General features: G+C 37.4%; 1 protein-coding gene across 8 annotated transcripts in view; it reads right to left on the bottom strand.

Moving 5' to 3' along the window:
- slc4a2a (solute carrier family 4 member 2a) overlaps window positions 1-22,770 on the bottom strand; it is a 28,419-nt gene extending 5,649 nt beyond the window's left edge. The window contains exons 1-18 of one of the 8 annotated variants that reach the window (XM_073874511.1): window positions 22,612-22,765; window positions 21,972-22,061; window positions 19,854-19,982; window positions 15,926-16,084; window positions 11,302-11,461; window positions 10,087-10,328; window positions 9,809-9,945; window positions 9,504-9,733; window positions 8,753-8,892; window positions 7,762-7,818; window positions 6,251-6,426; window positions 4,829-4,969; window positions 4,527-4,716; window positions 4,348-4,441; window positions 4,059-4,243; window positions 2,509-2,725; window positions 1,373-1,576; window positions 25-173 (exon numbers count right to left, since the gene is read on the bottom strand). In XM_073874511.1, coding sequence (XP_073730612.1) covers window positions 25-173; window positions 1,373-1,576; window positions 2,509-2,725; window positions 4,059-4,243; window positions 4,348-4,441; window positions 4,527-4,716; window positions 4,829-4,969; window positions 6,251-6,426; window positions 7,762-7,818; window positions 8,753-8,892; window positions 9,504-9,733; window positions 9,809-9,945; window positions 10,087-10,328; window positions 11,302-11,461; window positions 15,926-15,985 — 2,382 coding nt within the window. In that variant the 5' untranslated portion in view covers window positions 15,986-16,084; window positions 19,854-19,982; window positions 21,972-22,061; window positions 22,612-22,765. Of the gene's footprint in view, window positions 1-24; window positions 174-1,372; window positions 1,577-2,508; window positions 2,726-4,058; window positions 4,244-4,347; window positions 4,442-4,526; window positions 4,717-4,828; window positions 4,970-6,243; window positions 6,427-7,761; window positions 7,819-8,752; window positions 8,893-9,503; window positions 9,734-9,808; window positions 9,946-10,086; window positions 10,329-11,301; window positions 11,462-12,040; window positions 12,371-15,925; window positions 16,085-19,853; window positions 20,089-21,971; window positions 22,062-22,611 lie in introns of those variants that run through there. The other 7 variants (XM_073874509.1, XM_073874519.1, XM_073874518.1 and 4 more) reach the window with 7 other exon arrangements.
- Between the last annotated feature and the right edge of the window lie 4,947 nt (window positions 22,771-27,717).

The raw sequence follows: 27,717 nt of genomic DNA, 5'->3' as shown, positions 1-27,717 counted from the left end.
AAAACTAATTTGAGAAATACTTACCGAAAAGAAAGACTCTTCAAACACTAGAAGGGGTCCAGAAAAGCCCACCACCAGAAGAGGTTGAGCCCCAAGCAGGCAGAACAACATTCCCTGCATGGCAGTGGCAATAATCAGCTCTGATACACCTATCAAGCCACCTGTCTTCTCACCTGTGGATGAGGAAAACCCCATAAGATACATCACCGTTGAAAAACCTCCAATAGACAGCAATGAGATTAAAAGGAGAACAAATGGAAACTTTTGCTCACGATGTTTCTCCTGGGAATCTCAACATTGTTACAAACTGTACATCTAGAGTTAAACATTTGATTTTTACCGTTTTGAAATCCATTCAGCTGATCTCCGGGTCTGGCACTACCACTTTTAGCATAGCTTAGCACAATCCATTGAATCTGATTAGACCATTAGCATTGCGCTAAAAAATAACTAAAGAGTTTCCATATTTTTCCTTTTTAAAAATGGACTTCTCTGTAGTTACATCGTGTACTAAGACAGACGGAAAATTGAGAGTTGCAATTTCCTAGACAGATATGGCTACTGTGCTCTCATTCTGGCGTAGTAATCAGGGACTTTGCTGCCGTAACATGGCTGCAGCAGGCGCAATGATATTACGCAGCCCCTGAAAATAGTCCCCTGCTATTGAATGTAACCAAGGGGACTATTTTCAGGTAGTGCATAATATCACTACGCCTGCTCCTTGACTATAGTTCCTAGCCATATCAGCCTAGAAAATAGCAACTTTTAATTTTCGTAATCGGTCTTAGTACACGATGTAACTACAGAAGAGTCAAGTTTTAAATAGGAAAAATATCAAACTATTTTTGAGCGCGATGCTAATGGTCTAATCAGATTCAATGGATTATGCTAAGCTATGCTAAAAGTGGTACCGCCAGACCTAGAGATCGGCTGAATGGATTTCAAAACGGTGAAAATCAAATGTTTAACTCTAGGGAAGCTGGAAAATGAGCATATTATCAAAAAAAGTGGAGTGTCCCTTTAAGTTATACCTTTTTAACCAGTGTTTGTGTTCCCTGGGAATCAAACCTACATCACTGGCGTTGCTAACACAATTATCTACCAATTGAGCTACATGAACACTACTCAGCAAATTTATGTTAGCGAAATAATCGACATTTATAAACAATCCTAATGTTTTTAACAATATTCATGCATTATTCAATCTGAAACATCTGAGACTTGATGTTTGAGCTTGATGAAATGAAACACAACTGGGAACTCAACAAATCAAATCCCCTGAGCAACAACAAAACAATAATATTTCCCATATTATAACAAATTTAACAACAACAAATAGTGCTTTAAACACTAATAAACAACTCTGACTAACCCAACAGTCCTCCAAAGGTGACGGCAGGAGAAAGGGCAGCGAAGTAAATAAATATGACTGCAGCCATGCATTGTGGATTTAGGGCATCTTTAAAATCGCTGATGTATTTGGGGTAGCGGCGCCGTGCATCTCGGATCACCCCACCAAACAGCCGACCCGTCCTCCGAAGAGGATCATCGTCTGGTTTAAACGGTGGATAAAGAGCTGGGGAAACCAAAATAAATAAATAAATAAATATAAACGCATATTAATGTGAAATTGAATACATTTATTTTGGGACAAACAACGCAACATACACCTGATCTGTTTAAAGGACAAGTTTAGTATTTTACACTTAAAGCCCTGTTTTCAGATTGTTTATGATGAAATAGAACGGTTTTGATTGAAATTTGGACATATGATGCTGGCGCGAGAATTTTCGGGTGTTTGCTGTATCACCTCCCATCTCTACAATGGCTGTATAGGTGCACTGGAACAATCCTTCCTAGAATGCATTAAACTTTTGTTTACAAAGACGAGTGGTCAGGGGTGTTCACTGATATGCTCACACAAAAATCGCTGCAAAAGATGCTTTCCAACAGGTGTTTTAGCATTCGTTGTAAACTTGTGGACCTATTTTTCCAAACGCCTCACACCCGTATATTCTTCCGCTGAGAGCTTGAATAATAGACACTCCAGCCCAGTTGGTGGCGCTAATTCGCCTTTGCCAATTGCAAGAATACAAACAACGTTCCCGGCGCAGAGTAATACCGTACCTCACAGCACATCTAATACAAAGTCAATGGAGTTGGACAAAAACTACGATAAAACATCTGTTGGAATACATCTTTTGCAGCGATTTTTGTGTGAGCATATCAGTGAACACCCCTGACCACTCGGTGATTTTCACGTCTTTGTAAATAAAAGTTGAATGCATTTTAGGAAGGATTGTTCCAGTGCACCTATACAGCCATTATAGAGGTGGGAGGTGATAGAACAAACACCCGAAAATTCTCGGGCCAGCATCATATGTCCACATTTCAGTGAAAACCGTTCTATTTCATCATAAACAATCTGAAAACAGGGCTTTAAGTGTAAAATACCAAACTTGTCCTTTAAAAATGTATTGTGTGCGTGTATGAAAGTAAGTTTCATACCTATGTCCTCTGGGCTCTTGGGTTCCTTGGCCAGTAGTTTGGCCTCTAGTTCATGTCTTTTGTGCAGCATTTCTCTTTGAAAGCGAGCGACAGAGTGTAGCAGCTCATCTCCGCCAACCTCGGATGGAGGAAGCACAATGCTGCAGTCCAGGAAACTGTTGATGGCCGTCAGCAGGTCCCGACGTTCATCTGCCAAATAAGCCGCTTCGTGGAAGTGCTGAAAGGGATGTTTAAAATTCCACTGTCACAAAAATCTGACAGATTGAAGTTGGCATGAAAAAAACCCTCAAGATTTAGTTATTTTACATATGTCAGTGTCATGAATGATCATTCAAAATGCACAATACTGCTGGAGTGTTTCAACCCATGGTTGTGTCAAATATGAACTTTTTCTAGGTTCATTTAAAGGGGACGATTTTTACGAGATGTAATATACGTTCTCGGGTGTGCCCAGAATGTGTCTGTGAGGTTTTTGCTCAAAATACATATCATATCATATGTCCAAAATGCCACTTTTTGTGTGTGAGCAAAAATGCACTGTTTTACCTTTAAAGGATTAGCCCATTTTCTTAAAAAAAATGTATTTACTCACCTCATCATCCAAACTGTTGATGTCTTTTTTTTCAGTCGAGAAGAAATTATGTTTTTTGAGGAAAACATTTCAGGATTTTTCTTATTTTAATGGACTTTAATGGACCCCAACACGTAACAGTTTTAATGCAGTGTAAAATCGCAGTTTCAACTGAGTTTCAAAAGACTCTATACGATCTCAAACGAGGCATAAGGGTCTTATCTAGCAAAACGATTGTCATTTTTGACAAGAAAAATAAAAAATATGCACTTTTAAACCACAACTACTCATCTTCCTCCGGTTCTGTGATGCGCCAGCTGCATTAAAACTGTTGAGTGTTTGGTGTCCATTAAAGTCCATTAAAATGAGAAAAATCCTGGAATGTTTTCCTCCAAAAACATAATTTCTTCTCGACTGAACAAAGAAAGACATCAACATTTTGGATGACACAGTGGTGAGTAAATTATCTGGATTTTGTTTTTTAGAAAATTGACTAATCCTTTAAATGCAAATGAACTACTGCTCCTCATTCCCTTACCAAAAGAGACAGTAAGTGCTTTCAGTTAAAAATAGATCTGATTAATACAGTCTGAGACAATAGTATCTCACTATTGAGATATGGCGGACAGCGTACAACTAGCTGAGGGTGGAAACTATGGTAATGCGAAACTGTCAGTCAGTGGCTGTGGATGGGGCTTTATCAGTGTGACATCACATTAATAAGAGAATCAAAACAGCATGTCTAATGAGACTGTTTTGGTGGATATTTTTCATTGTAGGGTGGTTGTATTCAAACCCTGCCAACACAAATTTATGTCCAAACATATTGTAAAAGTAGATTTTGCATAATATGTGGCATTTAAACCCAACAGTTGGGTTTATCCATATTTGACCCAATGATGGGTTGAAACATGGATGGATTAAGAGCATATACTGTACAGACTAACACTTGATAGACTCTTACTAACTACCTACTTACTTTATCAGACATTAGCGTGGATATGGAACGTCCAATTTGGTGGTAGTCAATGTTGGCAGTGGGTGGACCGAGGAGCACAAAAAGGAACCGCACTGGAACTGGCACTTCTAGAACCGACTCTAACAGAACCGCCTCCTGCAGTCTCACAAAAGCCATGGTGGGCTGATCCAAAAAATCAACGCTACCTGTTTAAGATTGAGACCATCTGCATTAGGACTTTAATACAAGAAGTATGTCTCGTGCCTACTGTTTCTGGTATTATAGAGTTCGGCGGTTGTGGAAAACTGACCCACAAGGACAACAGTGGCTTCTGCATTCTCTGGTATCTTCTCAAGCAATCGCGATTTGGTCTTGTGCAGACTAAAAAATTGCGGTGTGTCTTTCTGCGGAAACGCAAACAACCACATAAATGTTACTTTCTCACTCTCTGTTACTTCAAAATGCAAAAGACTTTAATGAACAAGCTACCTCATTCCTATCTAGATCAACACTTCTGCGTGAATTAAAGATAGGCAGTCCTCCAATGAGCGGGTCTGTGGCAGGAGGCTCTGGTCCAGCGATATGATTATTGCTATGATGATGAGATATCAGAGAGGCGAGGCTGGCCGTTGAGATGTTCCGGTGAAACAAGTTGAGCTCCTTACCATCACTTGGATGACTGACGCACAGAAAAAACAGCACAGTAGAAGTTTCAGTTACATGATTCATATGACCAAGATGTTCGAGTTCAGTTTTTCAAGGACATGTTATGTTTATCGTGCATAACTAACCTGTGTTTGAGGAGCAGTGCTCTGAGCACATTGGCTCTGTCTTCTGCTCTTATCTGGTCTGAGATGATCATTTGCTCCACAACCTGATGAGCAATACCAGGCAGAGTCTTCTGCTCCAGATCCAACAACACTGCGCCGTGTTGATTTACAACACAAATACATCAGGCACACCATCCAGTACACGGATCATTACATTAATAAAGATATTTATTATCAAATATTATTTATTTATAAAAAATATTGTTGTTATTTATAAAGGTAAATTGCATTTATGTACTACATAAATGTCATAGTAAGTTTATATAACGCAGTATAAATATAAAATAAACATATTAAGACATCACACATGAAAAAATACTGTAGTATACTATATAGTGTTTGCTATATTAACTATAGTATATTATAATTACTACAGTATTCAATAAATGTATTAACTGTAGTAAATACTGTAGCATTCTTTAATATTTATTATGTATATACATACATAGATACAGGTCATTGAAAGTGCTTGAATCTATTTTATCCAAGAATTTTTTTTTTCTGGAAAAAACAATATTGCCTGTGTAGTGTAGGATAATATCATAAAGTTTCTAGCCTTTTGAGCACACATGCTAAACTGTTCGCTTTAATGTTGATTCATACCAAAATGCTTTTTTGCATTGTTGTGTTCGACACATGAAAATGTCGCTGGTAACGTATGTAACTGTTGTTCCCTGAGAAGGAAACGAGACGCTGCGTCTCCCTTGCCATACTTCCTGCATCCCTGTAATGCCGTCTTTGGCAATATTTGAGACCGCGATATACTTCCTGGCTCCCGCGTCACCCTGTCTTTGTCGTTAAGCTTCACCATTGGTTGAATTTGATATACACATTCAGACGCACTTATCCCTGGAGGCGTCCCCAAAGTGTCACAGCAGTGACGCAGCACAAGTTCCCTTGAGAGGGAACTGTAACAATGTATCTTAAAAGGTAACACAATGTAACCTTGCTCTCACTTGAAATGTGTCCCCACATTTAGTCCTTGAATTTGAGAGTATTGGACCTGGAAAGTCCTTGAAAGGTCCTTGAATTTGAAGTTAACTAAGGTGTGGGAACCTTGTGTATGTGTCACATGATTTGGTTCAAGTTCTGTTATGATCTAACCCAACCTATCCGAACACAGGCGTACATGGTGCAAGATATGACTTTCTGGTAAATTTACGCTAATTTTGACTGTAAATTGTAAATCCTCTTAAAATGCTAAAAGAAAACAAGGTCATATATTGTTCATGTTCTTATTCGGCACATTTTTTATGTCTGCATCCACTTGGGATACACCGCCAGACAAATTTCTCTTTTAAGTTTGATCGCTTATTATTATTATGTAAAATGTATTTGTTCTTTTCGACATCAGACAGTCTCTTGTCTCCTCTCTCACCGTGTGAAATGGTCTTGCGGAGCTCCAGCAGGCTGCGGAATGAGAGTGAAGCAACGTGAGGTTTTCCCCAGCGGTCTGTCCCCTCCTCGACATCCTCCTCAAACTTTATCCAACGAGCTGTTTCTCTCCACTGCATCTCCTGGTTCTTATCCATCAGAAGCTCATTCAGCTCTACAAACACCTGTGAGGACGTACAAATCTTTCAAGCTTTCCTTTAAATGTCTTACATTCGCAGATCCAAACAATTGTAATTTCCAATGGAATTGAAAGCCTGTTTACACCTGGTATTAAAGGCGGGGTGCATGACATTTTAAAAACACTTTGGAAAAGGGAGTCAGCCCGACTACCAAAACATACTTGAAGCCAATCAGCAGTAAGGGGCATGTCTACTAACCAATATCATTGCCTGGGTTGCGTATGAGTGGGGCCGGTCTATCAAAAGAAGGTCCAGATTCTATTGGGGTAGGGGTGTGTTTGTTTAGGTGATTTTAAATGTCAACATTGGCTTTCAGAGATCATGCACCCCGCCTTTAAGATTAACTGTAAAGTTCAACCTTTGTTAATAACAAACTTGCTAATCATGCATCAGAATGGAACTCCAAGTTAAGTTTGTTAAAGGAAAACAGCACTGTTTTTCAATATTTTACTATGTTCTTTCCTCAACTTAGACGAATTAATACATACCTATCTTTATTCAATGCGTGCACTTAATTTTTGCACAGTGCGTCATGAATATGTAAGCATTTAGCCTAGCCCCATTCATTCCTTAGGATCCAAACAGGGATGAATTTAAAAGCCACCAAACACTTCCATGTTTTCCCTATTTAAAGACTGTTACATTAGTAGTTACATGAGTAAATATGGTGGCACAAAATAAAACTTTTGTTTGGAGCCATAGGAATGAATGGGGCTAGGCTAAATGCAAACACTGTTCAAGCGCTGTACAAAGATTAAAAGTGCACGCATTGAAAAAAGATAGGTATGTATTAATTCATCTAAGTTGAGGTAAGGACATAGTAAAATAAAAAAAATGGTGAAAAACACTGGTGTTTTCCTTTAAGTTTAAGAGTTGTTAGAGCCAGAGTTTATATTATTTACAAAATATACAGGGTTGTTTTCAACCCAGCAGTTGGTCAAAAAGGGATGAACCCAGCCGTTGAGTAAAATTAACCCGGAAAATGTTTGGGTTAAAACAACCCAGCATAACTATAACTCACTTACAACCCACTGCAATGGGTTCATCCCATTTTGACCCAGCGTTGGATTGAAACATTTGCACGTTTTAAATGCTGAACCTTAAAACCTTACTGTACGTAATCATGCTGAGATTGTCAATAGGTCAATATGTATATATAATGCAGTTTGTGACCATCACACGATGTTATTGTGACAATTCATTTCAATCCAGACAGTAAACCTGCATCTTGACCATGTACAAATGTGTTATTATTAGAGATAAGTAAAGATCGCACACAATCTTCCTCAAACCAACCACAGTAGCTTCATGCAGCCGTACCTTCAGCTGTCGGGCATGATGAACCCTGTGGTCCACGTAACAGGGCCACGATCTTCTCTAATAAAAAATATCAGGCTCAGTGAGCCAATGGATATCTCTCCTCGAAATAAACAGCGTGCAATCTAAACCTGTACAGTACTGTACTGTATTTCCTCTCTTTTATTGACCATTTTGCAAGATTTCGCAAACACACTGGTCCAGAAGCAAGTTTCAGTTTTTTAACACTGAACAAAATATTAAAGGAATAGTCTACTCATTTTCAATATTAAAATATGTTATTACCTTAACTAAGAATTGTTGATACATCCCTCTATCATCTGTGTGCGTGCACGTAAGCCCTGGAGCGCGCTGCATTTAGCTTAGCCCCATTCATTCAATGGTATTTTCCTATTTAAGACGAGTAGTTATACGAGCAAGTTTGGTGGTACAAAATAAAACGTAGCGCTTTTCTAAGCGGATTTAAAAGAGGAACTATATTTTATGGCGTAATAGCACTTTTGGGAGTACTTCGACTCGCCTGAAAAGTCCGCTCCCCTTCACACTCTCATAATGGGAGAGGGAGGGTGTTACTGCGCCGAGTCGAAGTACTCCCAAAAGTGCTTTACGGCATAAAATATAGTTCCTCTTTTAAATGCTATCGAAGCGTCGCAGCGCGCTCCAACGCTTACGTGCACGCACACAGATGATAGAGGGATTTATCAACAATTCTTTGTTAAGGTAATAACATATTTTAATATTAAAAATGAGTAGACTATTCCTTTAATATTAGAACAAAATACAACCAACAGAAAATTTAGAACTGAACCAAAATGTAAAATGTGAACTGCTTCTAGACCAGTGTTGTTGCATCTTGCAAAATGGTCTATAAGGAAATATGGAATAGCATGTGTATTGATATTTGATGATGAAGCCATTAAGGCCATACTATTTGTTTATCCTACATTGCAGATCTGCTGATCATCTCATTCGAACCAATTAAGTGGGGTCTTACCTCATGTGGGGTGCGATCCAGCTTACACTTGACGCGACTGCTGGGCTCTTTGTGGTCCTTGCCAATGTGAACCACCTGACCTTTAGCGCTCTTTGTAACAAGGTGCCGTCGCACACCGGGGACATCTTCAAACCTGTGACCTGTAAGAAAGAGAACACTGAATCAAATCTAATGTATTAATTGTAACGCATGTTATAATAAACAACAATATTTTTTGACTATTTGTTACAGTAAATATAATCCTCAGCATCCAGAGTTTCAATCTTAAAGTGCCCAAAAGCAACTGAACAGCCACGAAAACATGTCGGTCTCAAAGTGACCTATTGTTCAGTGTAATTATCTGTATTTACAGCAGTCTCTCTCTCTCTCTCTCTCTCAGACGCGTGCACACACAGAATAGAAGTCAAAGGCACAGTTGTTGTGGTCAGTTGTGCACCCTTACAGAATGTCCACATTCCTGAATCACAGCCATAGATGATCAGACGTACAGACTGAAAACATGATTCATGCCCGCAAGAATGAGAACAGAAAGGTGCACAAGAAAGGCCTTTGTTGCATTTGAAAAGACCAAATAGATATTGGATAAGCAAATAGCTCTTCTTGAACAACATTAACAAAATTTGATCTATAATAAACTCGCCACTGAATTGTGACCTCTGAAATCCAAGTTAACGTCTCATAATTTAATGGTGATAAACGTTTGATTGTGTAGACGTGGATGTCACGTGAAAAAACACACACACAAACTCACTCTTGATTCCATCAAGGTCGACAGTAGCAAGAGTCTTGGCCTCGCTCTCATCAGTGGGCATGTGTTGGTAGTGTGCTTGCGTCATGCCCGTCAGATTGCCCGTGCGGCGGCGCTCCTGCAGGTCATAGCTACGCCCGAGTTTGGAGCTTCCATCTGGTGAAGTCATTGGAAACAGACATGGGGCAGACACGCGCCTGCCGTTGGGCAGAATACGTACCGAAGTCCTGCCTCTGAAGATGTAGAGATAAGAATTTAATTCATGCAAAACTCATTTCTTCCAATTTTTCTTATGTGTGTGCACTTACTCGGTTACTGGAGCATCTCCTGGGATGTTGATACTGGTGTGAAGAGCTGAAGGGGGTATGATTGGCAGCTTTAGATGTGGTGCGACCTCACCGTTTTTCTTTACACTGGAGCTGGGATCATCAATAGGTACAATAAACTGTGGACCAAACACAGAGTGTGTGTTTGAAGCATAAAACTCCAACTAAACGTAACTGTGCTTATCCTGTTTAAGGATGTTTAGAAACGCAAATTATAAACAATCAGATTGAGAAACAATTTTGTTGTTTATGTGAGCTACCTCTGTCTGCTCACTATCTGGGGTGGGTGTGGTGGTAACATTGCCTTCTTTCTCCTGCTGGCTGCAGGAATCTTCATCTGCCTCTTCATCTTCCTCATCCTCGTCTATAGGGGGAGCCGCACCGGTGGACAAACTCCTCATCCGTCCGGTGCTCCGCTTTCTCGCTGGCTTTTTCCTCCGGCCCTCGCTGGGGAGGTGTTTGGACAGAGGGTGGTGAATGTGTAGTGAGGTATGACGGTGGTCTGCAAATGGCACATACAACACAGATTTACAAATAACACTGATCTCATTGATTTTATTAAAGAGGACATTTCATGAGTATGTAAAATAAATATTTGGTGTCCCCAGAGTACATATGTGAAGTTTTAGCTCAAAATATCAAATAGATAATTTAAACATAACATGTTAAAATTGCCACTTTGTAGGTGTGAGCAAAAATTTGCTGTTTTGGGTGTGTCCTATAAAATACAAATGAGTTGATCTCTGCACTAAAATGGCAGTGCTGTGGTTGGATAGTGCAGATTAAGGGGCGGTATTATCCCCTTCTGACATCACAAGGGAGACCAGATTTCAATGACCTATTTTTTCACATGCTTGCAGAGAATGTTTACCAAAACTAAGTTACTGGGTTGTTTTTTACACAATTTCTACGTTGATAGAAACACTGGGGACCCAATTATTCCATGATTTTCATGATATGTCCCCTTTAACATCTTATTTAAAGGGTTAATACACATAAATAAAGATTTGCTGACTTAAAGGTGCATTGTGTAAGGATCTCTTAACAGAAAGGCACTATAATATACATAACTATATTATCAGTGGTGTATAAAGACCTTACATAATGAACTGTATTGTTTTTATTACCTTGAATGAGCTGTTTTTATCTACATACACGGCGGGTCCCAGTCGCCGCCATGTTTCTACAGTAGCCCTAAACAGACAAACTGATCTATAGAGTGGGTTTCATCCCTACATTGTTTTAGACAACGACATGTTTGTCCTGTGGCGGCTACCATTATGCGTTTTGAAATTGATGGGTGAGCTGTTTGTTGCAATTCTCAATCTTACCACTAGATGCTGCTAAGATTTACACACACCACCTTTATATCAGCCTTGTATATTTGTTCACAATAATAAAAGTTATCAGTTTATAGAAACGAACTGGGCATGGTTAATGTTATGGAGAATAAGATACTGTGGTTAAGTTCTTACACTCAAAGTCCTCCTCATTGAAGGTGCGGTGTTGTTCGGCGGGCATGCGCTGGGCAGTGCTGAGGATATGCTGAAAGCGATGCACTCCCAGAGTCTTGTTCAAGTCCCCTTCATCATCTTCATCATCACATGGTTGAGGGGGAGCTTGCACTGCGATAGGCTACATTACACCAGAAAAAAGACAAACCTTAATTTCTGTTTTGATATAAATAGATCCTAATGCAGATATATGTTCCTAATGTCAGAATTATGAGACTTTAGGATTTCACAGGCAAGATTTTATTTTTAGGAGTAACGTATATAAAATCCTACCTAAACTATGATATTTAAACAAATCTTTTTATAACAATAAATTTAAAATGAATTTAAACTCCACATAGGCACAGTTACTGTATCAATAAAACAATGAGGTGGTAAACAAAGGGATTAGATTTTGACTGGTTAGTAAGGTCCAGCTCGCCCTGCTGGTAGATGGCGTAACTACACCATCTGAAACGCATTTCTCTACTGACAATCATTTAAACGTAGTCCAGCATTCTGACTAAATTAACTTTTTTACAAGCAACATACAAATCACAAATAGGTATTTTTTATTACAGTGACACCTGAGGGCTCTTAAAAGTATGAAATGGAATGTGCCTCCTTAGGTTTCAGAGAAATGCCAGACGTCGAAACCTGATCCCACGAGGGGCAGCTTTCAAATTGCTAATATTCACGGGGTCCTGCCCTAGCTGAACACCTGCTTTGGAGGATATACCACTGGAGGTACGTGACATCTGTATGAAGAATATGTTTAAGGCTTATTGTGTCTCTCTTTCACCCTCTCGCTGTTTTCTCTCCTGCTGTCTGTGGTATGTTATCCCGAGGATTAACACAAGAGGCTCTCTCTGGGTAAACATGCAGTGACCAAGCGTTGGCATGTATTACCTAACCAAAGAGCATCCCACCTTTGCCACAGAGAGTTAGCACACCTACAGACACTTATTGTTTAAAGTATCAAAGAGAAACAACACTTGATTTTGATTTAAAATAGCGTGAAGTAGTCACCGTCCTGAATATCAATAAATCAAAACCCTCGCAGCTGTGTGTAACCATGGCAACCGCATACTAGGGCTGTGTCTGAAATGGCCTCCTATTCCCTCATTCACTATTTCATTATTAATAGTTCACTCGGATGATTTAATGAAAACAAGTGAATTCGGACATTTAAGATTACCGGAAGCGGAGCACTATTGTGGTGGGCGGAAGACGCGATATTCATTCGGCGCGAGTGTCCATCGGTTGTACAATTATTATTTGCGGTGCTGAATGAGTGCACTCGATAATTTCGGTAAGTAACTGCAAACTTGTGCTTGATCATGCTGCCTTCACCGCTAGATGTTTACTTTAACCATAAACGACTGAAATTTAACAAAACACATAATTATTATTATTATTATTATTATTTTCAAAATTATGTAACAAAGATTTTATCTGATTCACCTGACTAAAATATATCTCATACAAATGAAAAGTTTCTGAATACTGAATCATCCTGACTGTGCTTTCCAAAAGTTGAAACGTGACGCTTCATTCATCTCCACCTTTCACCCTTCATCCAAACAGCGCGAGACTCATATTGACTTACATTTTCCCACAAACGTCTCACTGTCTCTGTGAGATCTGAGTACTATTTAAATATCGGGAACAATGATGCACGGGCCAATGGAGAGGAGATCCTGCAGATTTACCTGATCATTTTACAAGACAGAAAATTGCTTGGCTGAAAAATCTGCTGTGACCTTTGTTGAACTTTTTATTATCTCATCATAATCAAACACCACCACCACCACCACCATTCAATCAGGTACTGATGCTACACGTCAGGATGTTTCATTCCACCCACTTTAAATTCATATATTTATATCAAAATTTCCTATTTCCACCTCATGGATGTATTACATTATAAACAGAAATATTTTTTAAACATAGTTTAGGGGATTTTCATTACTTATTTAGCAAGTGAATGTGACTCAATCATGTCTGCTCTGTTTCCAGACTGCAACAATGGATATAGTGTCCTTGGCATCACCCGTAGTAGGTCTCTGATGAGTATGGCCGTTTCTTAAACAATAGGGTGCATCCTTCAGAGGTCGCATTTGGAGACTGCATACGTCATAAAGACGGTTTATTTCAGAATGTTAACAATAGTTGACTCTTATTCTTAATTAATTGTAAATTGTTGTAATATGCATGACTTGTAAATGTAATGCTCAGTTAACTAAAATAAACCAGGCATGATGACGTATGCAGCCTGTATATGCGACCTCAGGAGGATGCAACCTTCCATTTGAGAAACGGCCCATGTTTAAAGCCCAAAGTGGGTGGAGCCTGCCATAGCCATCTTGGGAAGATGTCACCTCTCATCATTCCCAGATAACCGAAAATTGGCAAAGAGGCGGAACGTGGGTGGAGCTGAGGTGCCTGGTTGCTACTTCAACTCCATGTTTCATGAGTTGCTGTAACTAAAAAAAGTTGAATTAGCTTAACTTTGTTTTTATAATTTATAGAAACTCCTCACTAGTCAAGAAAGTTTAAATGAATTGTATGTTCGAATTAATTCAACTTAAAACATTTAAGTGCAACAAAGATTTTTTTCCACCTGTCACTCAAGTGGTCACCCCCCAATTATGCAGAACTTTAAAGCTTAATATAATTTAAACGGATTAGTTACAAAAAAATCCCCTCCTTTACAGTTGTCATGAAGGGGAAAATTATCTATGTAGACCAAAACCACTTTTTGTCGTATTCAAGAAAGAGAACGGAAGGTCACCGCTTGGTGTAAACTTTACTGACAGTTTGTGGTTTTACACATTTTATAGATATGTTAGACTACTGTCTGGATCCATAACCAGCAGATCAAATGATTATTTAAGGATATATTGTGTAGAAAACCAATATTCAGGTTTATTTTTATAAGTAGGAGCTAGCTGTTGGTTATTTGTGCTTTGGTCTGTCAGTTATTGGCAGTAACAGTGGGATTTAAGTAGGCATAGACAACTTGCAACCATAAACAACTTGCAGTGGACTTGCATCATACCAAAACAGGCTAAAATGGACATGTTTATAGAATTTGTTCTATTTTATCTTAAGATGCGAAATAGAAAAGGCCCACTCACATAATTACAAACAAGCCAGATGGGAAATACCCAAACCCAGTTGTTTAACCTTAACCAAAGTCTCTGTGCTAATGGACTGCTTTAAACAATGGATACAGGCTCATTGTTATTTCCTAAAACTATTGTTTGAATGCATAGACTAGTTCAAGAAATGAGTCCATGCATAATGTAATTTTTACCATAACAAAATGATCATATGGGTCTTCGAAGAAAACCACATGGTGACAGCTAATCAAAAATGCTTTGTTTTCCCAGACATATTTAAAAACCATTTCGAGAGTGAGACACCAGGTGCCGAGTGAGACATCATCTCAGCTGGCACAACAGTTTTCTTAGAAGTAAATTGATTTCTGGGTATGGCACATTAACCATCCCTGTCTCTATGGTTACTCAAACTGTTTTAAACCTTATTCTGGTTAATTGGAATGGGGTCCGTGGAAAGGTTAGTCAGAGAGATCAAACCACTTCGTAATGAAAATTGGATTTAATTTTGTGCCTATACATAAATACCACACTATTATTCAACTATCACCTCCAACTGAAAATAAACCAAATCAATGCCTAGATAACCACCTTAGACCAACTATTTATGCCAAACAGCTCCTCTGTGCCAAAGAGAACACAACCCAAGACCCAAACTCATTCCCCTCACTTCCTTTTAAAAACACCTCAAATGATTGAGCAAAACATCAAAGCTTTATTCAGAAGGGAAGTGCTCCTGCCTGGCGAGGGTAATTGTTGGTCACTAAAAAAACAGACCATTAGCAATAACGTTACTGTAGTGAAACCCAGTGGCAGCTGGTGACTGCTCTTCTGAGGGGCGCAAATTCAAAATATGTGTTCGGCGTGTCATGTGTGTTGCTCGTCTTTTCAAAATATGTGTTTGTTGTGTCATGTGAACCATGTGCATCACGTGTTTTGTCAAAATAAGTGCCTGCTGCACACGCGTCAAAACCGTTAATGATAAAAGAGACGCTCACGTTCACAAAATACTCTAACTCTAAACTCTACGCATGAGATTATGCGAGTATCTGGCAAACGTGAGCGTCTCCTTTATCATAAACCCTTTAGATGTGCCGAACACATATTTTGAAATAACGAACCACACACATGACGGGCTACATACATGTAGTGACGAACTTCAAATCGTGCGCCCTCGAAAAAAGAAGTCAGCGGGCGCCACTGGTAAACCATGGTTTTGCTGATGTTAATCAATGCGCCCAAAAAAAAAAATTTTTACCAAAAAAAGATACATTTTTGTCAAGGCACCTTTTCTACATTTCCACTTATGCATTTGGCAGATGTTTATATATCGAATGCAACTTACACTGGAGAAGGTAATGATGGATAAATTCTGCTGAGGCTTAGCCTACCTCCAATGTACAGGCACATCTCTTCATAATCTTTATAGCTTAAGAAATGAAAAACTAAACAAACATTCAGTGAACAAGTTAAAGATTACTTACCAGATGTCTAGTCAAGCCTGTTGCAGAAGTGACATCACCGACGTCCTGCGAGTCACTCATTGCTTATGGTAAAATTTGTGGGTGGTGCTTTAAAGTGCGTTGGCTTTAGCCCTTTTCTCTTTCACTCAGACTCAACTGGGAACTTTCGGGCAGCATAACCTGATGTGACACATTGATAAAGAGAATATCTGCTTGGTTAAAGGTTCAACCACAGATTCCTATAGCCTACATAATATACGTAAATGTTATAGGCATGACCTTTAACTTTTATGCTTTTTAAGTTTCCATTAACTCTTGATACCGAGGACATGTCTTGGCTGTTAATGCCTGTTTATAAATGGTCTTTAAAGCCCTTAAGTAAAGATCCATATAGTTAAAAAGTAACAAACATAAATATGTATTCTTAAATAGAGGTACTTAAGGTCTGCCGAAAGCACCCACAAGATCTGTTAGTATTATTTTACATACCAAATATATAAAAATATAAAAATATTCATACTCAGATAAACAACTGGTACAACAGTATAAACATTCTTATAATTTGTTAAAAATGGATTCTCAAGACAAAAGAATGAATTAAATGTTTATATGTCATTCCTTTGAAAGCTGCTATAATAATGGATTTACTATATTAAAAAAAGTGGCTGATTTACTGCTATATCTCTTCCTTGTTGTCGTTTTATTAGAAAGATGTTCAGACAGTCAACAATAACAAGGTCAAAGCTATTATGCAATATCAATATTACAGTGTCTCATATGAACAGATAAAACAGCTGGAAAGATTGACTACATAAAAATACCAAAATCAGAAACAAAATCCATTATAAACCCCCGTCAAATACTGTTATATTATCAATGAAACCTCTCAGGGCTTTTGCGTCTTTCCCAATTAATACTGTGTAATAATGGTTTGTAATACATCAGTTTCATTATAACTGAAAATACTGTAAATGCCAAAAAATGTTGGCACTGAAGTGTTCCTGTTCTCTCAAAGCTTATCGACTTCCCCGACTCTTTCTGTCAGTTTCCTTTGTAGCACCCTCCACATTCAAAGGTTAAGTTAAATGTGTGACGTCGGTAAAGCATGTACTTGCTTAAACAGAGAACACTACTTTCAAGCCTGAGTAGTTATAATAGCTCAAATTCACGTGCACTGTTTCCATTATTACTAGGACATACGGTGTCTCCAAGGCTTTGACATAAAAAAGATTTTGTGTAATTAATGTACATCAGTAAAACCTTAGATACGGTATATATAAATGTGACCCTGATCTGAAAGTTGAATAAGCTTTCCATTGATGTATGGTTTGTTAGGATAGGACAATATTTGGCAGAGATACAAAAATGTAAACATTTGGAATCTGAGGTTGCAAAAAAATCTAAATATTGACAAAATCGCCTTTAGAGTTTTCCAAATAAAGTCATTAGCAACTGCACCCGCTCACAAAAATAAAGTTTTGATATATATTGTAGGAAACTTACAAAATATCCGTGTTGTAGTCAAGACCACCTAAACCGAGACCAAGTCATGACCAAGACAGGCCGAGACCGAGACAAGACCAAGACTCTAAAGGTTCAAGACCGAGTCAAGACCAAGACAGGCCGAGACCAAGTCAAGACCAAGACCATTGCAAATCTCTGCATTAAAACACTTATGATAAAATGTGGAATATGCATATGATTAGGCACTTCTTGTCTGTGTGTGTGCGTGTGCATGCGTATATGTGTGTATACCATCAGAGAAGTTGATAAAATAATCAAAGGCATTGCAGATATGTGGGAATTTATCTTTGTCTATAAGCAAATAAAAGTGAACAAACACTAAAGAGCTGAAACTTAAAGGAATAGTCTCATTTTCAATATTAAATGGAATAATGGGAGAGGGAGGGTGTTACTGCACCGAGTCAAAGTACTCCCAAAAGTGCTATTACGCCATAAAATATAGTTCCTCTTATAAATCCGCTTAGAAAAGCGCTACGTTTTATTTTGTACCACCAAACTTGCTTGTATAACTACTCGACTTAAATAGGAAAAACGTTGATGTGTTTGGTCACTTCTAACTTTCTCTCTAAATGGTACCATTGAATGAATGGGGCTAAGCTAAATGCTATCGAAGTGTCGCAGCGCGCTCCAGCGCTTACGTGCACGCACACAGATGATAGAGGGATGTATCAACTTATCTTAATTAAGGTAATAACATAGTTTAATATTGAAAATGAGTAGACTATTCCTTTAACCATTTATGTCTTTCCATGGCTTGCCATCCACTTAACACAATGCAGGTGTTTTAGTAATAAAATTAGAAAAACTGTCATTGTTTAAGCATTGTTTAAGTTTCTCCCAATGCCAACATCATATGCCAAACCTGAATAAATTGCATAAAATTAATGATAAAAAATAAATTTGAAATGATTTTCAAGAAAAAAAATGCTTAGTATTTTTGTCTTGTTTTCAGTAAAAATATCGAAAAAATAATTGAATTAAATCTAGTTTTTAGGCCAAAAATATCAAATTTAAGTGATTTTGTAAAATAAAAACAGGCAAAAAAATCTGCCAATGAGGTAAGAAAAAAAATGGAACCTTTTTCTTAAACACTAAATTCAAGAAAAATTCAAGAAAATTTTGCTTACCCCATTGGCAGATTTTTTGCTTGTTTTATGCACAATTTGATATTTTTGCTCTAAAAACTAGACTTATTTTCTTGGGTCGTTTTGTTCATCAAGAAAAACCATCTTCATTTACGATTTTTTAGATATTTTTACTGAAAACAAAACAAAAATACTAAGAATTTAGTTCTAGACGAGACCGAGTAAAAATGCGGTCGATTCCAAGACGAGACCAAGACCTTTAAAAAGTGGTCTTGAGACCGAGACTGGTCTCGAGAACTACAACACTAAGGAACATGATCTTAACTTAATATCCTAATGATTTTTGGCATTAATGAAAATGTGATCATTTTATTACAATGACGTTCAACCTCATGGTGAAGGAGCGCTGTGCTCATTTTCTGTGCCTGTGAATTATATTGGGCACTAAATGAGACAAACAACAGTGATTCGGCACAGATGCTCCCTTAAGACTATGAACAGGTGGATTGATAAGTTGACGATTACACTGCTTAAATACTGCTATATGTAAAAACTAAAATAACTATTTTATAATAATATAGATTTTAAACAAAACTCACAGATTTACAGTGTAGACACAGCATATGGACCCAGTCTAAATCTGCTGACTTTTAATTGTAAAAACGAAACGTTCAAAATAAAAAATGTTAAAATGTGGTAAACGGATCTGACAGACTTATGTTTTATTGGTAGCCGAAAGCTTACATTTGGGGATGGGTACCAGGTACAAAATCTGTTGCTGTTTTAAGAGATGCTAGATGGTACTGTACAAGTCTGGTCAAGACTCATGTAAACATGAGATTTCAATAAGCTTGCATTTCTTCCTATTCTTAGGAATATAAAAAATTATTGATTCTACTATATAAGAAAATGTAACAAAAGTTGCCAGAGTACAACATTCACAATTCAAGTCCAATAGAAGAATGACCGAGTCATCAGATAATCTTAGGCTGATATCATCATCACTAGACTGGATACATTCAACACTCTCACAATAACAGGCAATAAACACATCACATTACTGCTCATTAAAGCACATTTCGAACCATACAATAGTTTTCATCCTTATATTTTGAGTAAAAATTTTAAAATTCCTGTTAAGTCAAACAGGAAACATTTTGTAGACAGGAAGGGCTGCTGTGACCATTATTAAGTGCCTTCTGTGTCACAACAAATATTACACACCATAATATCAAACCTCAGTTGCAAATTCAACAAAACTAAGAGCACGCAACAATTAAAACTTAGAAGAATCCGATAGACAGTGCCAGAAAAAGACAACATGAAACACAGTGACTTACCTCAGAATGCTTACAGCAGAGAGACTACAGCTACAGCAGTCATTGTAGTGCAATGGCAGAGACCCACTGAAGCCAGACAGCCACCAAAAGACAGAAAAAGACAGGGGAACACAGGAGGAGGAGGAGGAACTGGAGGTGAACAGAAAGGCAGTGATTGGAGAACAGAATAGCAGTTTTGCCAGTATCAGCACACCACCATTTTACCTAAACCTCTCTCTCTCTCTCTCTCTCTCTCTCTCTCTCTCTCTCTCTCTCACACACACACACTGATACACTGTTCACTTCCAACCTTGAGGCACCCGCTGATAGCCGTCCCTCCCCCTCGATAAAGTTTCCTCCTTTAGCCCTCCGACAAACATGTGACCAAGGGGACATGACTCAACAATACTCCTTTATGGCCTAAATTCCCAAAATCTAATGAAAACAGGCTAGATGCACACAGCAGGTACTTTAATATTACTATTATATAGACATATAACATGATATTGTGTATATGTCTACATTAATCCAAAGTGACTAACATTTTGGTCAGTATTTGGGTTCGAAACCATGACGTTTGTGCTGCTGACAAAATGCTCTACAACAAAGCACCTGCAAAAAGGTTGATGACTAGTTTTGGCCATGAAAGAGGAGCCAGCACTGGGGGAAGCTATAAACTATAATATACTTCAATTGAGGATCAAAATGTTATATGATAGATGTATTACACCTTTACACTAATCCTCATATTGTATTTAGAGTAGTAAATAATATAAAAATGTAAGAGGCACAGTATCCATACTAGACAAAACAAGAAGTACACTTACATGCTTGCTCTATCAGAGGAGATATGCTTTATCCTGCTTATGACCTTAGGGGTCCACTGGATGTCCTTTGTGCCTTGGTGGCATACAGACAAAAAGAAACACAACTGTTTGTGTTTAACTGATAATATGCCAGTTATTATATCTTTATTATCACATGAGATTACACGATGCGTAATTGTAATTGCAAAATGACGTTTTCATAACACGTCCAGCAGAGAAACGTAACGTCCTGTACATTACGATATAACGGGTCACTGAGATTGTCCCTGTGATGACGTAAGGTCACAGCTGCAAGATTTTGATCGTGTAACTCAACCACTTGTAGTTTTATTGAGACACACTGTCATTTCCTGTTTGATGTTTTTACAGTATATCCACTGGCATTTTTAGTACACAACATCTGAAAAATTCAGTTATGTGACTTTGTTTTACAATAACAAACTAAGTTATACAATAAATGGAAACTCTAGTACAAGCAACTGGTGACCTAAAAAATGAACGTGACTGTTTGCATAATTATTGCATTGGGTAGCCCTATAATAACCATAACCCTCTCAAAACATTTTCAGAGCCAGCAGCTGTGATGGGAGCAGTCGGAGAGAGGGGTGCGGAGTGTTGGGAAGAGTTATTTTTACAGCGACACATATTTGTTGTTAAGGTCTTCATTTATAAATGGAGACTGTCCAGACAAACACGCCTCACAAAACCCCAGCACTCATCCAAAATGACTGTGATGCAGCATGTCATAGGCATAGCCTAAGCTGAAGTCAATGATCTGGATACTGTGCATTCACATCGCCTGTTTAGTCTGATAACCTAATAACAAACTCTTTCATGTCACGAGAATCATGTTAACAATGAACAGATCTCGTTTAATGTCATTGTAATCTATTGGATTGGCTCTTTATACATACAACATGTACTACGTTAATCACATTGCCAAGTATTAGAGCTTGCAGAAGCCAGTACAGTTAAATATCGACCATTGTTCAATCTTTTTTATATGAAAATAGTTGTTAATTTATTTAAACTGTCTTGAAACAGTTTCTAATAGCAAATGACCAATAATGTATTTAAAGATTAACAGTTTTCAGTATTCTCTTTAATAATATTTTGGCGGAAACTAGGATGACCATATTTGTAACTTATCTCACATTGCGCTGCTCAGAGTTTTTAACTCATGCTTTTCGATATCTCAATTAAATAACATTCATTTCATAAACATGAAACGCAAACAGATAAGCAAAATACGCTTAATATATCTGGTTGTAAGTAAATATATAACCGAACGTGTGTATTTGTGTGTATTTACCGTCAAATGCACTGGCAAACGCACGAGCACCTGAATTCTTGCTTCCTCAGATATCTCGCCTCGCGCGTGCAGTTGACTGTGCGCGCGTGCCTAGTGGAATAAATCGAAGATCAACTTATCGTTTTATCTGAAAGGTGGCTGGTCTGAGAACAGTCAACTTCAAAGTTAAATTCAGTCTGAAACGTTAAAAAAAATGCGTATATGCTCAGCGTATTATGATGCATGCAGCGGTTTTGTATGCGTGACACCTCATCTAGCGACGCGACAAACCTCCCCCAACAATGAATGGATAAATAAATATAATAAAAAAATCGCACAGTGAAGTAGAATAAGTGCCAAAAAGGTAGATGTGATAAAGAAGCAGACGACTACAAGACAAATACCGACCTCATCACCTGTTAATCAAGATCAAAGGAAACGTATTAAATGTTGAATACGCTCCAGCAATGGCATAGCTGTCCGTCAATTTCACAGTCAAATATTGACTAACGTTACGCGACTACCATTCACAAGTTAGTGAATCGACCATCTTCAACCACCTCACACTACATTCAAAGTTAAAAGACAACAATAGATTTATCTGTAAAACTGTACCAGTCACACTTTGTAAGAAAGGTCCACAGAAAGTCAAATAACTCACCTGTAAATGAGTACACAAAATTTCTCCAGTTTTCCTATAATGTCAAATGCTGTGTGCTGTGTTATACTGCTCAAAAGATGATGTAGCCAACTAGCAGTCAGTTGTGTAGGTCAGATGTAGAGGGAGGTGTTGTCAGAAAGCCTTTGCATGCCCTCTCGTAAACTTTCTCAGAGGACGCTCGAGACTCACTTTATATACAAGAAGTGATGCGTGGTGTGTGCGTGATTAATTGGTCAGCTTTTAAATCCCTAGGGAAAAAGTGAAGAATGGCGCAGTCACATTACAGACGAGCAGCACAAATATTAACCTACAAACTAACACAGCATGTGCATCTCTGTGTCTGCTTGGGAGTTTATGCAAGTATGGGACACAAATAAACACAAATATGTCAACCAATACACTGTTAGACAAATGCTAATGGTCTCAAGCTGTCACTGGGGCAGTAGCTGGACGTGTACCATTAAGGTACAGATATGTAGCCTATACATTTTGTACCAATATCATGAGTTACTAATATGGACTCTTTAAGGTGTACTTATAAAAAAATGAACAGGTATGGGCCATTTTTCTGACAGGGTGTGTGCTTTTTAAGTCTGTTTTAAATGCTTTAAAGGAATGAATTAAAGTTAATGATGTGCTCCTGTACAGCTCAGAGGTAGAGCATTGTGTTATAGCAGTGCAAAAGGTCATGGATTAAAACCCTGGGAACACACATACTGATAAAAATGTTTACCTTGAAATGTACTGCAATTGTAAATGTACTAAACACTTATTTTCATTGTATGTTTTAGAAAACTGTACATTCCCCAAATAGATCATGTGATATTAACTCTTTTATCCTGAACCCTTCTTGCTGTTTGTTAATGACATTTTGCTAAAGCCTTAACAAATTTTCATTTGCAGTTCCCAAAAAATCGATAAACCTTAAGAGTGCACTTCATGTCTGATCTATTGCTTATACTGGTAACTAATTGCCCAGGTCAACAAAAATGCACATGTACCTTATAACTATACAAGTCACCTTTGTGAACTTTAGTCAAAAAATGCCAGGGGTTACTATCAAGTGGTGCCCTCTAAGAATGAACTTGTTCTGTTATGATCAGGTTTTTTGCATGAACCTTTGATCACGTCACTATGGCAATAACACACAATAGCCTACAGGTGTCTTTTGTGACAAATACACAATCAGCTCGTTTTTAACACAGAACAATCCTGAAAACAGACAAATGTATGTCGAATTGAATTAGGCTTTACGTAAGTGCAGAATATTAATGAGAGAGTAAACGGAGGGGTGAATATGCCCCCCCTCTCCTGCAGGTGTACTGTGGGAACAATAATCTCTGTGTCAGTGTTGTTAATAATTAGGGACACAGCAGTGTTATGCAAACCTTCCTCACAAATATTAAGACAATTACAGGCTGCTTCAGCATAAATAATGGCTTTTGTCACTGAAGGATGGGGAAAATAAAACATTTCTGGGAAGCAGAGTGGTATAATTATATTCAGTGCATTTATAATATAAAAGACAGAGACGCGTGATCTTCTAAAATATCATATTAAAGGTTACCTTGGTAGCTTTATGACAAAAGTTATAATTTTATTTTATTCTTTCATGCAGCAGGTTAGTGTGGCATAGTTCAGAGGATGCACATGTTACATAACAAAATAACACAGTCATCAGAACAGTTTAAGCATATTAGCCCTTAAGACCTGTAAATAATCTATTTAATAATTGTTTTAGTTTAAAATGTCAATTTATTAATATTTTATTATTGAGAGAAAGACATTGTGCAGAAAGCATAAATAACACGGATAAATGCACATCTGGAATGTGTTTGTCCCATGAGAGAGAAACTTGAATCTAACAGTAGTACGTTTTTTATAAAAATTAACCCTGGCTTCACTTTATTCATAATATACATAAGCAAAGACAGACGATTCAGTACCTCCGCATAAACAGAATCAGATCAAAAATGACCTACAAATGCACCATGCATTTTAACTTGAGCTTTGCCTGAAGCTACACAATAACCTTATGAGTATGCTGTAGGAATTCAATAAGCTAGTAGAAGACATTATTGTTATAAACTTTTATTGAAAGACTTTGTTGCACACCTGTAGCTTGCATTTGCAAGAACTCGGAGTACATTTAAACTAGGACTCTCAAAAGATTATTTGTTATTAATCACATACAAAATAAATGTTTTGGTTTGCATAAAATATGTGTGTGTGTACTGTGTGTATATAGCTATATATAAATACACACATACATGTATGAATTTAAGAAAACTTTTATTTAGGTATATTTTTATTTATAATATAAAATATATCAAAATCTATTTAAACATGTAAATGTTTCTTAAATACAAACATTAATGTGTGTGTATTTATATAAATAAAATAATTACACACAGAGCATGCACATAAATTATGCAACAAACTTTTATTTTGTATGCAATTAATCACAATTAATCTTTTCACAGACCAAAATTTAGTGCTTCAAAGCTGCAAAAACTTTATATTTTCTTTAAAATATTTTTTAAAACGCCATTATTTGCTCACTATTAATTTATTTTATATGTCCCTTTTCCTAATCTTTTCCATTTTCAGTTGTTTTTGACATGTCTGTAATTTATAAATAAATCATTAAGAAATCCTGACTTCCATGACTACTTCAGTTCAGTCATTCGAGGAATAATGCATAGTCAGCTGGGCATTACAACAGAAAGATCGGGACTCTGACGCAAAACGGATACCACTTAACACCCTACGGGGTAGTCGAGCTGGTTTTTAGAACATGGTGGCAGATTGACCAGCTAATAACCAGCTTAGACCAGCTAGAAGCCAGCTCCAAACACGTTTTCCCAGAGCGACTCCGATCTAATTTAAGTATATCAGAGAGCTGTGTAATGAATAATATCTTACTAGTACATTCATAAGCACACATCATGCATATTAACATGCGAACATGTTGTGAACTACTTGCAAACAGTAAAGGTGAGTCACAGTGAGGACAAATAACATTAAGAGTCATTCCAGCATGATGCTGTAAATCTACCATCAGACTTAAATGGCTATTATTTACATGACTGATTCACAATGCAATGAAAGAGAGAGAGAGAGAGACTATTCTTAAATAAATACAAATCAATTTATTTGCTTAACACTGTATTTCAATAATCTTTGACAATATCTAAGTTTTTTATAGACCCTAAAATGGTTACTATATAGATAATACTAAATATTCATTAGTTTGCTCTTTATTAGAGGGGAATTAAAGGTGCAGTGTGTAAATTTTAGCGGCATCTAGTGGTGAGGTTGTGAATTGCAACCAACGGCTAAGTCCACTGCTCACCCCTGGCTTTTGAAACACATAGAGAAGCTACGGTAGCCACCACTGGACAAACAGGTCATCATTGGAGACAACTTAGTAAAACGCTTTGTCCATTAGGGGCTTCTGTAGAAACATGGCGGCCCAAAATAACGATTTTCATGTAAGGGGACCCTCTGTGTATGTAGATAAAAACATCTCATTCTAAGGTAATAAACACATAACGGTTTATTATGAAAGGTCACAGATAAGATAGTTTTGTATATTATTTAGCATTTCTGTCAAGAGATCCTTCTAAAAATTACACACTGCACCTTTAAGGTATGCATAAAAGCAACATGTGCACAAAAGCAATGCATATGTTGTTGCCAATATAAACTATTTGTCCCAACTCAAACTGATATTAGATTGATATGAAAACATAAGCTGGCCTTATTGGATACACATCATCACGTTAACTTAAGCCATGTTGATCTCAGTCTTATACATTCACTGTCTCACTTACCACCCAGACATTATGACTAGACCACACTCAGAGCAGCTCCAGTCTTTTATTAAGGCAGCACTTGCCGTTCCCACTATTAATAATAACAGGTTTAAAAATATCATGTCTGGATTCGGTGTAATGGATTGGGAACATGATGAGACAGCTTTTCTAGAAAGAGTTTTTCAAGACATCTCTCAATGATGCTGATGAAGAGAAAACACAGCAGAGCTGTTGATTAAAATCTTTTGGGTGTCTTTGCCAAGTAAAATGAGAAAATGTTTAACTTCTTATTGAGAAATGGAGCATCTTTACCGAATAACTGACACTTGACTAATGACTCAACGAGTGCAAAGGATGCAAGGCCAGTTATTAAGTAACTGACTACATCTAGTCATTACAAATCAAAGAAATCTCTAGAACGCTTTACACCATTGCACATTTTCAACAACAAAGCATTGGATTATAAAAATGTGACCCCGTATGTGAAATAAAGGTTAGTTAATACAAGTCTCAAATCTAATAATAAGATTAGGAGCATAGATTACGGTTATATTCACATTATGTAGGATGATTTTATGTAGAAAATAGTAAATAAACAAAAATAACTTAAACTGGGTTTTTACTGGCCAGGTCACAATTAGTTGCACAATTAGTTAATACTCCCAGGTGAAAAAGTAGTAGACTTTCATAGTGTACTTAAAAGTGCTTTATTTTCGCACACTAATTTTGTACTTGCATACTAAAAATTCATCTTAAATACTTCTTAAGATGTTCTTAAGTGTATTTCACTGTGCTATTTTGAGACACCATAAATATGAACTACAATGTGCTAAAAATTTATTTAAAAAATAACCACTTGTAGTAAACTTGAAACAATCTTTGTATGAAAGTAGAGTTCAAGCTTAATACAAGTGTAACTAAATACATTTTTAATACAGAGATAGTATGTTAAAAGTGCATTTTAGTTCATATTTATGGTGTCTCAAAATAGCACAGTTTCTAGATATGGCATGTAAAGAACAGATCTGAGACAATAAAAACGTTTTGTTCTGTTTCGGGAAGACCTTTCGCATCCTTTGTACTGTATTACATTGTACACTCTAAAAAACAAACGGTGCTATATAGCACCAAAACTGTTGATTTGAATCGTAACCATAAAAGAACCGTTTTTAGTGCCATATAGCACCGGTGAAGCACCTGTGTAGAACCATATGGGGGCCACATAGCACCACCATAGCACCACATTTGGTTCTACATAGCACTATATGGTTCTACACAGGTGCTTCAC

This window comes from Misgurnus anguillicaudatus, chromosome 2 (assembly GCF_027580225.2).
Source record: "Misgurnus anguillicaudatus chromosome 2, ASM2758022v2, whole genome shotgun sequence".
Taxonomy (NCBI): Eukaryota; Metazoa; Chordata; class Actinopteri; order Cypriniformes; family Cobitidae; genus Misgurnus; species Misgurnus anguillicaudatus.
The sequence above is the reverse complement of the archived record's forward strand: the minus strand, read 5'-3'. Positions and strand labels throughout refer to the sequence as shown.